At 43.5% G+C, this 12961-nt stretch overlaps 1 protein-coding gene across 5 annotated transcripts in view; it reads right to left on the bottom strand.

Moving 5' to 3' along the window:
- Positions 1–12961, bottom strand: part of SYT7 (synaptotagmin 7) — a 219492-nt gene that overhangs the window by 72132 nt on the left and 134399 nt on the right. For all 5 annotated transcript variants that reach the window (XM_081930603.1, XM_081930607.1, XM_081930604.1 and 2 more), the window contains exon 3: positions 1765–1844. In XM_081930603.1, coding sequence (XP_081786729.1) covers positions 1765–1844 — 80 coding nt within the window. The remainder of the gene's footprint in view (positions 1–1764; positions 1845–12961) is intronic.

Here is a 12961-nt window from a genome sequence, read left to right as displayed (position 1 = left end):
AGAAGGGTGGGCCCTATCATACTATCGGAAAGCTGATAAAGGTTAAAGCTTAAGAGAACTCTTCCACAGAAGGCAAAGGAAGAGCAGCATATAATTGGAGGGAATGTGTAATTTGGCTTAGTCCCCAGCTTCCTGCTAGAGAATATTTTCATATAACCAGAGGGACTTAAATCACAGTGACATGGACAAATATGCTGTTTACAGTTTGTCCCACTACTGAGTCTGCCACTTTACTACTACGCAACTCATCGCCAAGTCATTTCTTTGTGTGAACACACACAGCCACAAAGGAACCTGGAGTAAGTCCATAGACCACAATGACTTGGAGTTGTTTCAGTGGAAAGGATTTATTTATTTATTCAGGCTAAAGGAAGACTATGCAGCCAGCCATGAATTTTGCCTGGAACCAATTGGCACAATCTGAAAATGTGGGGGCATGGTCTTAAGGCTCAGGAATCTACATGCGTAGGGAATATTCATAACCAGTTGTTGTTGTTTTTGCAATCAAGCAATAAATAAAATTTATGAGATAAATAATAAATGAAATAATTATCTTCTCACCCCATGAAAAGGGGCCAGGAGGATTTTACTAACTTTTACACTACAGACATGCCTGAGACTAAGCCCTGGAGAAAGAAAATATCGATGGTTTGCTTTTCTATTCAGGAAATTTATCACGTGCCCAGAAACAGAAGAAAGGCTGAACTCTTATTTGGACTGGTATATATCAAGTGTGGATGGCTACATATAAGGCAGAACTGCAGTTTGGTACTGATCTCTTGGGTAGTCCGAATCTGTTGACGTCACATGTATAGGGAAGGAGAGAGTCTGAAATGTGTTGAAATACAGGCTGTGCCCAGGGAAAATGTCAAAGAAGCAGATAAAATAGTAAATGTGGGGGGGTGGGGGTGGGGCTTGCAGAAATGTAATAGGGATAGAATTGCTTTTTGAGGGATAGCACTTGGAGTTTTGAGCCTTGGGAGGTGTGACTACAGGTGTCAGATTGCTATGGTGAGAGGGTAAGAGTGATATAAAGAGAACAGCCTTATTTTCGTAGGGAAAAGTTTCAGGGTAATAAAAGAAGTGGTGCTACTCTGATGAATGTTGGGACGAGAAATATTTACAGGTGTGCCAAGAGCATTTTGGACTACTGTCTGGTTGGAAAACATAAAGGTGTATGCACAAGAGTGGGGTATTTACAAAAAATACAGGAACAATTACACAAACTGAAGCAGTATCAGGAGCTGCAAGTGTACAACACATGTACAGTGGTGCAGTGGCAGCTGGTGCGGTGGTACTGCGAAGCTGCCCTCCCAACACTGGCAACTCATCAGGAGAGGTCTGGGGAGAGACAGCGGGGAGGGGAGCTTGGGGCTGTGTGGACACACTGGGAGAGACAATGTGGTGCTTCCGCTGGTGGTCTATGCAGCCCTGACCTCACCATCACTCAGTCCTGACCAGGTACGCTGCAGAGATACCAATGTTGGGAGGGTAGCCATGCCCTACTACACTGGCTGCTACTGCAGTAGTGTGAGATTATATATATATATATATATATATATATATATATATATATATGCATGCTTAGGATTAGAGCAATATGGCAGTGGAGGAGACATGTGACGTGTGCTTAGGACTTTTCAGCTACAGGGTTGCCTGAAGGCAAAACAGCCAACACATCCCCAATGAATATCTTCATTGTGCAGTGATTGTGATCCAAACACCTCCAATCCATTCACTCCTATAATTCCTCCTGGGACTTACTTAATGGCTTTCTTTTCACTGCGACCTCGGCTGGAATCTGGAGTTCCCACCGTCTCCAAGGAGTTTTTATAGCGTTTGCCCTGAAATGAAATGGAAAAAGAGAAGGTAAGGATAAGGGTTTATCTGGTGGGAGGAACGGCTTTGCTTCTGAAAGGAGAACAGGAAAAGATCTAGGTAGGTCCCTTCCCCTTGTCACACTTGCAGTGGCACTGTATGTGATTAGTGTTCGGAAACACAAAAGGCCAGCTTTGTCCAGTAGACCCTTTGAAAGTAGAAAATTTGCATAAGTGGACTGTAATTTGGGGGTGACCTCCATAGAAGTTTTTGGTAAGAGAAAATGCTCTGCTGCCCCCTGCACAGAGAAGCTAGTCGCAGTGAACTAATATCTCTGGCTATAGCTAAGGCTGAAAACAGAGTATTGTATAAAGATGCTTTTACTTAGTGCTGTAATTCCACATGTGTTTCCTCTTTGTAGATAAAATCAATCAGCAGCTAAAGAAGCATTTACCAAGTCAAACCAGGAGTGCTAAAATCATAAAACCAGAATTGCTTCTATCTGATGAGAATAAAAGACAAAGGAAATCAGTACTAGAAATACAAAAATGTATTGGGCCTTGTCAATGATCAATAGATTCCAAACATGATAGCAGCATGGACAGATCCTATGAGGTGATCACCAATGACAGCTTCATACATCACAAAACTGCCCTGGGCATGATGCCAGATTTAGTAGATCCACAGTTGATGAAGAATGGACTTAACCAGAGGGAAAAGTAATTTTAGGGGTTCTTGTACAGCAAGCTCAGGCACCCACCATTTAATCCTCAATTTTTAAAGTATTTAGTGAAGTGATATGTCATGAAATTGACCTGGAAGTCAAAGCCCCTCCTTTTTTAAAAAAATAATCAAAACAGTTTTATTGAATTACACTGATAATTTAGCAGCATGAGAAAATATTGTTACCTTAGAATTCTTATAACAATATATAACACGTACAATATAAAATGCAAAGGGCAGGAGACAAAAAGAAACTGCAGATTGATCTGGTTACACTATTTAACTCAGGACTCATCCACACACTTGTGGATTTCTAATCAAGGGTCCGAAAAGTACTTTTTTGGTCCCACTGTTGTGCTTGGGAAAACCCACTGCTTACTGCTGAATTGGAACAAATGTCAACTGAGTTTTCTGCAGCTATCAGAGCAAAGTGAAATGAAATCTCCCTTGCAACTATCTGAAAATAGCTGAGAAGTTGCAGTCCAAGGTTCCCTTTTTGTGCTACTCCGGGAACAGTTCTGTCATATGTGAAACTGCCGGAATAACTCGACACTTTCCCTAATTACACTATTGAGATCTAACCAGATCAGATGCAGATGACACATTATTTCCTTCTACCTGTTTTTCTCCTTCTCCCTCCACCCCTTTTTATCACAGTGAAGCAGAAATATTCATACAGTACAGAGTACTGAATGAAATAAAGGAATGGGGATGGTGTTGACTGGATTGGTGTGTGCAATTATCTCTAGAGCTTTGAACATGTTTTCTCTTCTCTGCTAATGTTTATTTGCATGTTCTTGTATTGGTCCATTTAAAAACAATGAAATCAGAACCATTAGGATAGCTCAGTTGGAGGAGCATGGGATTCTTATTGCCATGGTCGTGGGTTCAAGCCCCATGTTGGACAAAAAGATTCCTGCAACTCCCATCTCTTGCAGGCGTGCAATTAGTGCCAGCACCGTCCGTTAAGAGTTTGGGTGTAATCTTCGACACCTCCCTTTCCATGGAGGCGCAGATTGCAGCTATAACAAAGGCGGCATTTTTTCATCTCCGCCAAGCTAAGCAGTTGGCTCCTTACCTCTCTCGCCCTGACCTAGCCACTGTGATCCATGCTATGGTCACCTCCAGACTGGATTATTGTAACTCGCTCTACGTGGGGCTGCCCTTGAGACTGACCCAGAAACTCCAGCGGGTGCAGAATGCTGTAGTGAGACTCCTTATGGGGTCTTCGCTGCAAGATCACATTCACCCGGTGCTATACCAGCTGCACTGGCTCCCGGTGGAGTACAGGATCAGGTTTAAGGGGCTGGTTTTAACCTTTAAAGCCCTATACAGCCTAGGACCCTCGTACCTACGGGACCGCCTCTCCTGGTATGCCCCACAGAGAAACTTACGGTCTTCAAATAAAAACATCTTGAAGGTCCCAGGCCACAGAGAATTTAGGCTGGCCTCAACTAGAGCCAGGGCTTTTTCGGCTGTGGCTCCGACCTGGTGGAACGCTCTGTCACAAGAGACTAGGGCCCTGCAGGACTTGACATCTTTCCGCAGGGCCTGCAAGACAGAGCTGTTCCGCCAGGCCTTTGGCCAGGGCACAGCCTGACTCCCTCCCTTGACAATTTTCGCGGAGCTCTGGCCCAATGGTGGCCAGTGGCTTGAATTTAATTAATTTTATAATGAATGCTTTTAGAGTGTTGTTTGTGCTGTACATTTGTACTGTTTTATTGTTGTTAGCCGCCCTGAGCCCGGCTTCGGCTGGGGAGGGCGGGATATAAATAAAATTTATTATTATTATTATTATTATTATTATTATTATTATTATTATTATTATTATTATTGCAGGGGGTAGGACTTAGATGATCCTTGTGTTTGCTTCCAACTCTACAGTTCTATGATTCTATGATATATAAAGTATATCAAATATAATATTGGCATTTGTATGCTTTTAATAGTTGTCATTCACATGCAACACTAAGCCAAACCAGTTATGAAGCAGGTTAGTGCACAGAAAAACTTGGCTGCTTTGCTCCTCCCTCACAACTGTGTGTACTACCAGGAGACTATGATTAGCTCAGTGGCATAGCTAGCTGCTCGAGTGCCCGGGACAGCACAAATGTCCTGCACCCGGGGGCGGGGCAAGCCAGGGCAGAGCACGCTGCGTGGAACCTCCACAGAGTCCGCAAGCCCCACGTTGCCATTTCAGGCAGCGCGGAGCCTGCAGGTGTCCGAGCCACCGTGTAACTCCCCAGGAGAGATGTGTGGCTCAGGCGTGCTACAGGCCAGGCCCCACGGTGACCCCCCCCAGTGATGACACCTGTGGCGGCCTGCACCCACTGCACCCCACTTCCTATGCCACCGATTTAGCTTAGTGTTATGAGTGAAGCTACACTTTGTCTTCCCCAAATAAACCATGAGTTGTAAGCCAGTAACAAACCTTGGTTACAGCTTGTGGCTTGTTTGGAGCAAGAGAAACCACTAGCCTAACACATAACACTAAGTCATATCATGGCTTAGTTCTTGGTGGTGCAACAGTAGCAGAATTGGGGAAGGAGAAGTAGACACGATTTTCTAACCACACACCCGTATGCTGATTGCGTCACACTAAGCCATAGTCATTGTTTACTCTAGTATTTCATTTGATATTATTTAAGTATTTTTATGCAATAAAATTGAATTGGATTAGAGGGGAGACGATAACTAGAAGCTTCCCAAACTGCATTTTCATTATTGTCAGCTAGAGATCTGGAACACCAGATCTGACAACTTACAACTACATTCAATTCCAGTGTACTTTGCCTTGAAAAAAACTATAGAGTTCCTGCACTGAAGCATCAAAAATATAAAGGCAAGGCAACAGCTAGGTCCCAGGCATTAGGTAATGTAAGGCTATATCGAGGGATCAAAGTTTGGCTTCAGTGGAGATGACTAATCATAGTTCACACTGAAGTCAATGGGAACTGTTGAATGCCTTTCACTTCCAAAGATCAGGCCATTGCAATTTATTTAACTGCCCTCTAGAAGGAACATGTTCTCTTAATATTTTATTGTTGCAACTTCCTCCAAACCCTGTTGGGTATTTCTAACCACACATTTTCCCTCAGCATAGGGTTCCTGTAAAGTGATATTTATTAGCTAAGGGGCATAATCAGAGGCTCCAGGCTGATCAAAGTGTTCTTTTGTAAAAGTGCTTTGCAAAAACTAAAATAAAAATTGAACATTATCTTAGCAATTGGTTCACTGGCATTGACACATTCTTTATGGAGATCTGGTTGTTGACTGGGCAATTGTGAAAGCATTTGTCACTTTCTTAAACAAAATAAAGTTATTCCTTTCTCATTGTTGCTGATGTGAATAGAAAATAGAATGATATTGTCAGGGCTGCCTCTAGGTCCCAGCTCACAGAGGACCAACGCTAGTCAGTAATAATGTACAAAAGTCTTTATTGAAGTCCAGTTTCCATTTCCAAGCCGCAGCGTGCAGCTCTACGTCTTATAACCTAGATCGGCGAAGCTCCGTCTGAGTCTCCACCCCCTGTACACCAGTTTAAGACTCTAGCCTTACTCCACTTCTTCCGTCGCTCTTTTCTCCTCTGGGTCCTTCTGCCCCCCGGGGTCTCCTCCTTTCTGGACTCTTCTGACGCTGACCCCCCTGACTCTTGTCCCTCCTTCCGGCGGGCTTTAGGACCTGGCTCCCTATCCGGGCTACCTGCTGTGCCGCTCGCCTGTACATTTGAACTTGGCGCCTGCGCCCAGCCTCCAACCTTCCTCTTGACCGTTTCCTCGCTCTCCGATGGAGGCGTGGCCAATCCTGACTCATCTCCTCCCACTGGCGGTGAGCAGCCTGATCCCGATACCTGGGACTCCTCCCCCCTACTGCGCTCTGGTGGGGAAGTTGGTCCTGATTTCCAACTGCTGCTCTCTGAGTCCCCTCTGGCCCCTTCTTCCTGGGGTGTCCCCCTAGGCACCCCCTTGCTCTGACCATGGGAGCCCCTTTCTGTGAATCTTCCGATTCGCTGGAAAGACTCAAAGACCTCGGACCACTGTCATCGCTTACGCTTCCTTCGGATTCCTCCCCCTCGCTCTCCATTTCCTCCCTTTCCTTTGCCTCTGCTCCTGAGCCCCTGACAGATATGCTCACATTCACATCAGGAGTCCATTGCTTTATTATTCTAATTCTGCCATTTGTCAGTATGACTTATATTTTTGTTTTGTTTCAAGATGTACCGTAATTTTCAGTTGGATTAGTAATACTGCTAGAAAGTTCAGGAGTGGCCAAATTGCAAGCCAGAGATTTCCCCCATGCTGCTGAACTGGAAAAGGAAACAGCAGCAGTAGAGTAGTGCCTTCTCTCACCTGTCTTGTCTCAGGTCTTTCATCTGCCTCACCTTTGACCGCAGGTGAGAGACCGATAAAAGGACTGGGTGAAAATGGGAGGGAGAAATCACTGTTGCCTGGTCTCTAATTCAGTGGCAATTCATGTCTTGCTTATGTGCTTAGAATCACAGAATTGTAGAGCTGAAAGGAACCACAAGGGTCACCTAGTCCAACCCCCTGCAAGGCAGGAATCTTTTGCCCAATGTGGGGCTCAAACCCACAACACTAAAATTAAGAGTCTCATGCTCTACCAACTGAGTTTCCCACAGATATCCGGCTGGCCACTGTGAGAACAGGTCATGGGCCTGATACAAAGGACTTCTTATGTTCTTGTGTTAATTTTAAAGGCATGGGGAAGTCTCTGGCTTAGAAACTGGCAGCCACAAAACTATATGCACTTTTTCCATTTCATTTTACACCTCCTAAGCAAACAGAGATGTCCCTCTACTTTGGGGGTCTTGAAACTAGGTAGAGGCTTTGGTGCTTCTCCATGCTCTTCAAGGTGAACAAAATTCAGCCTTGAAGGCCTACCTTGCCTCCCCTTCATCACAGTCCCAGCAGAGGAGAAACAGCCAGGCCATTTTAGGATTAATTGAACTCTAATTAATTAAGTTCACAGTAACAAAAAAACACACGCATGTCATAAGATAATGAAGTGAGCATTTTGTTCCTAATTGGGTCTCGATAATAAGGCCGCTTGGTTGTGATTTCTGATGGCAGTCTCAATGTGCTTCATGATTCTAGGGCAGGCAAGAGACAATTAATGCTAATTAGTGAACAATTAGCAAATGAAAACACAGGTGTAGAAGGGAGACAGTTTTTGTGCTACTCTTGGTGCAAGTCTGCTGGTGCAGCATAACCCAGAAGGCCTCAGGCATGCAAGTAGTGCATCCTTCTTCCTTAGACTGTGGATTAGATGTGAAAGGGCAATGATTACAACCACAAAGGGCAACAGTACCAACCACAGATGCCGGTGCTGCAGCAAAATTAAATTAGGGACCACAGGAGGGAATAATACAAGACAGGCTGAGGGGGGAAATGATTTGAACAGCATAAGACTGGTGAGGAAGTGTGGGGAGACAACTTTCCATTGAGATTTGGAACGAAGTGCTGGGAATCAGAGGCCAATCGAAAATCAGATGTCAAGAATGGGCAGTGTAGAGGCCTTCACACTGAGAGATGGAGTCCAAAAGGCCTGGGAGGTCTAACTCAGTAATTCCATTTGAAACAACACAACTAACTAATTACCTAGGAAAACCACTTTCTAAGTGTCATGGACTTCCTCCATGCAGACTGAAGGTGTAAATAGGTGAATAAACCATATTTCTTAAAGCATTACATTCTCTGCCGTGTCTTCCGTTATCCAAGGGGACACAGACCCTGTGTGTGTGCCTGGGACCCCATGGGAGGGTTGCCATATTTCAAGCAGTGAAGAAGTTATTGAGCTTTTTTTGGCAAAGTTGTTGGACTGCCATATTTGGGTGATGTATGGAAACCCTACCCATGGGCTCTTGTAGGCACCTTCCATTTGTAATGACATGTTATTAATAATCTAGGCATTGGGTTCGAAACTGAACTTTAAAACATTCTGTACAACTCTCCTTAAAAAAAGCCTCTCTAAAAATATTTTTCTTTAAAAAACGTTGTCCCAGATTTTTTTTACCTTCCTTGGCAAACATATTTTCTCTCTAAATGTTGTATGATTTAATAGGTATTTAAATAATGGGAAGTAGTTAACACTTGTTTTCCTGACCCCAAAGAGACAGAAAATCTTAAATATTTTTAACAGAATCTAATAAGCTTGGGGATCAGAGGGTAAAAAGATTCTAAGGCAAGGATGACAACTTAAAGTTGTTGCTTGTTGCTTAGACAAGAAGAAGTCACAGCCCTGATCACAGTCCATCTAACAGAAACGAGGTGTTTCAAGGAGTCTAGGGTGCTAGAATAAATCTATCAGAAGATTTCTGAAATCAGCTATGCATGAACACTGTGGTCCACTGGATATCTGAGAAGATCCAGAGTCCCATATGGGATGCATTCATATGACTATGCAGTCATTGAAAGCCATGCACAGTGTGGCAGGATCTGTAGAGATTTCAAGATTCTGAGATGGGCTTCTAGGAAGTTAGAAATCCTGACAAGCTTTGAATGATTTAAAACAATAAAGAACAGACCATAGTGCAGTCATTATGTCCAGCTGTAGTTCAGGGCACTTTGGGGTGGGCTGCTGGGCTGTTGTTGTTTTTAACTAAAAGGTGTATGAAATGTGAGTTTCCTTTGGGAGAGAAAGTGGGGTATAACATGAACAAATGGCTGAAATGAAACATTCTTAGATTTGAGAAGTCCATGCACTGTAATGGAAAAGCTACCGGATTTATTTAACTCCCTCAACCACCTGCTAAAGCCAAAGTAGTTGGATTCTGCACTGACATAGCAAATGAGCAATGGAGTAGATTTTAAGTTTCATTTTCCAAAATGGTCACATTCAGAGAAACTGTAATCATTGTCCATAACAACCTACAAAGCATGTAAACAAAGCTCTTTGTATCAGTTGACTCCTGATATAAAAATGTTTTGCAAAAACTCCCTTCACTGCCCACATGTCCATGGGCAGAACTCGCTCTGAAATTCAGACAATGTTTCAATAACTATGGCTCTGCAACAGAAAAAAATAACAGATGTTCAAAGGAAAACATGAGTAACACAATTGGCTCCTTACCTTGTTTACTGTTGGTCATGTCCATTTTGAACATTAGCTATGGATGTTCTTTCCTCCATCAGAAAAAAGCAAAACCCAGGAGGTGATATCCAGTGGTGTACATCCACCAATAGAATGGACAGTCTTTGCAGAACAGATTCCCTCTCCCTCCTACAGCACCCTACATGCTCCCAAATCTGTTACAGAAGATTAGAGGACCCGCAGAAGCAGATGTGAAGGGCCTGCTAGGGGTGGAGAGGAAGGAAAAGTCTTATAAGCAAGCAGAAATCTGCTTGCACCTAGAAGCTCTAATGTGAAGAAGTGGCCAAAACTAACCAAATGAATGTCAGTAGGGACAAATGTAAGGTTCTACACTTAGGCAGGAGAACCAGCTGCACAAATGAAAGATGGGGGACACCTGGATTGCCAGTAGTAACAGTGAAAAGGATCTTGGGGTCTTAGTGGACCACAACCTTAACACGAGTCAACAGTGTGAAGCAGCAGCAAAAAAAGTGTGCGTGTCGTAGTTTCTCAATAAACTACCTGGAATGCATAGGAAGTTGCCTATAGATCATTGGTCCATCCAGATAAGTTTCTCACAGCCGCACCCAGAGATTCTGGAGACTTAGTTGAGAGTTTATGCATGCAAAGCAGATTTTTCTGCCTCTGAGCTACAGCTCTACCCCAAAGTAAGAAAGTGGTAGTATAAACACTCATAGAATTGGGATGTGCGTGGATCTGCACCATCTGGAAACCTTCCTTACTGACATCAATATTGATTTCATATTAGATGGGGACTTGGCCAGGAAGTTTTAAAAAATGTGTACAGTATTTTCAAGGCTGTGCCAAATATATTATGTTTTTCACTAACAATTTTGGCAGTCTATAACTATTTAATTACTAAGGCTTCAGTTATTTTTTCAGCGGTTTCCTTGAATTTGTGTTTGTTCACAGTGAGGGCAATTCATCCAATGCGGCAAAGAATTCACTTTATTTGCCCTCCGTGGCATTCTGCTTGGGTGCCATGATGCCATAACGTTTATTTAGTGGTCTGTGGTTGGCTAGGATCTTCCAAGTAATGTGGGAAGATGTGGGAAGAAGCCCAAACTAGAGTGGGGAATGGCAACCAAGCTGCAGGTGGTTACAGAAAGAAACGACAATGATAGAAAAGTGAATAATCATATAACACTAGAATTCCTGGACATCCAACAGAGCTGAATGTTGGAAGGTTTAGAATAGATAAAGAAAGTACTTACAGTGGTACCTCGGGTTAAGAACTTAATTCGTTCTGGAGGTCTGTTCTTAACCTGAAACTGTACTTAACCTGAGGTACCACTTTAGCTAATGGGGCTGTCGCTGTGCCACCACCACATGATTTCTGTTCTCATCCTGAAGCAAAGTTCTTAACCTGTGGTACTATTTCTGGGTTAGCGGAGTCATAGAATCATAGAGTTGGAAGAGACCACAAGGGCCATCGAGTCCAACCCCCTGCCAAGCAGGAAACACCATCAGAGCACTCCTGACATATGGTTGTCAAGCCTGTACTTAAAGACCTCCAAAGAAGGAGACTCCACCACACTCCTTGACAGCGAATTCCACTGTCGAACAGCTCTTACTGTCAGGAGGTTCTTCCTAATGTTTAGGTGGAATCTTCTTTCTGTAACCTGTAACCTGAAGCGTGTGTAACCTGAAGCATCTGTAACCTGAGGTACCACTGTATCCACTTAGCGCACAGGTAAATTTGCTCCCATGGGAAGCAGTGATGGCCCCAGACTTGGATGGCTTTAAAAGAGGATTGAACAAATTCATGGAGGATAAGTTTATCAATGGCTAGAAGACACAATGGCTACATTCTGCCTCCATGGTCAAAGTCAGTAATACTTCTGAATATCAGTTGCTGGAAACCACAGGAAGTGAGGGTGCTCTTGTGCTCAAGTCCTGCTTGCCAGTTTTCCACAGGCATCCATCTGGCCACTTTGAGAACAGGGTGCTGAACCAGATCTTATGTTTTGTAATCTCACAATGATGGTGCAACCTCCTGAGTAGTATTAAGATTATTTTGTTTTAGAAGAAGCAGTGTCTTTCATAGAAATGCCCACGCGCACGATAAAGACTTAAAGCAGGCAAAGTAATCACACTTCTTTCACTGCAGTTCAGAACAACAGTCCACACATTTCTGCAAATCACAAGAACAGTACAATCCTATAATAAGAAGAAAATTCCATTGAGTTCAGTGGGACATACTTACTCCCAGTTATATGACTGCAGCCTAAACTGGCATTTCCCTCGAGACAAAAAATAGTCTATATAGTGTTGAAAAACTGAAGTATCCCTACAATAAAAGTGCATCCTCAAGGGAAGATGTCTGTACTGCGTGCAACAAATGTATAATAGCAGTAGCCCATCTGCTCTGGAAAAAAGAAGCCTGGATAGGTTGTGTCTCTGCAAGTGTATGTGCTGGGGAATAAATTCAGGCAGGACTAGGGGACCATCCATGTGAGGCAGGATAAGAAGGGTGAACAGGGGACAAGTTGCGGAAGAAATCTGGGAAGTGCCAGGGCTTCTGAAAAGACAGATGAATGTTTATGCCCTGCAAAAACAAACTGCATGTCTTGTGCAATCTAGTCAACTCCACTGCAGGCCTGGAGGATTCAGGGGAAGGTAATGAAAGGGAAAGAATCCCTTTGATCCTCTGGGCTGACTCAGTCTCCTTTAGACATGCCGATTCAAAATACAAACACATACTAAATACTCTTAACAATGGAGGTCTCTTGCAGACTCTCTCCAATTGGGTCAGTAACCCAGCTATATGGTACTCTCAGGCCAGCATGACTCAGGAAGCAAAGAAGCACAACAGCTATTATGGGCTACACTCAGCAAATCCCCAAGCAGAGAAGACCTGTGTTAGTCACCAATAGACAACATAATCATCTGGGAATTTCTCTAGCATGCAACTGATTGAAATGAATGGGGCTTACATGAGAATCCCCAGAATGTGCTTATGTCATGGAAATCCCACAGCAACTGAAAGTACAGCTTTGAAAACCTTCCCATTCCCTTTCCTTGCCACACCTTGCCCCCCTTTAAAATAACTCCCACCTCTCTTCTGCAGTTTCCACATCCTTGATATGTGCTATATATTATTAAGTAGCATTCTTCTTGATTATGTGGGTAGCTGAAATGCAAAACCTGCCACAGGGTGGCAGAGATCTTCCAGCTGCTCTTCCAGTTACAACTTCCTCTTATTCACAATGCTTCCCAAGCTACTCCCTTTCTTGTTGACTGAGTCCCTGACAATTTTAATTTTCCTCTCCATAATGCTGCACTAGAAGAATATTTTGCATTGAAGGAG

The sequence above is a fragment of the Podarcis melisellensis genome (assembly GCF_964234715.1).
Source record: "Podarcis melisellensis genome assembly, chromosome: 1".
NCBI lineage: Eukaryota > Metazoa > Chordata > Lepidosauria > Squamata > Lacertidae > Podarcis > Podarcis melisellensis.
The sequence above is the reverse complement of the archived record's forward strand: the minus strand, read 5'-3'. Positions and strand labels throughout refer to the sequence as shown.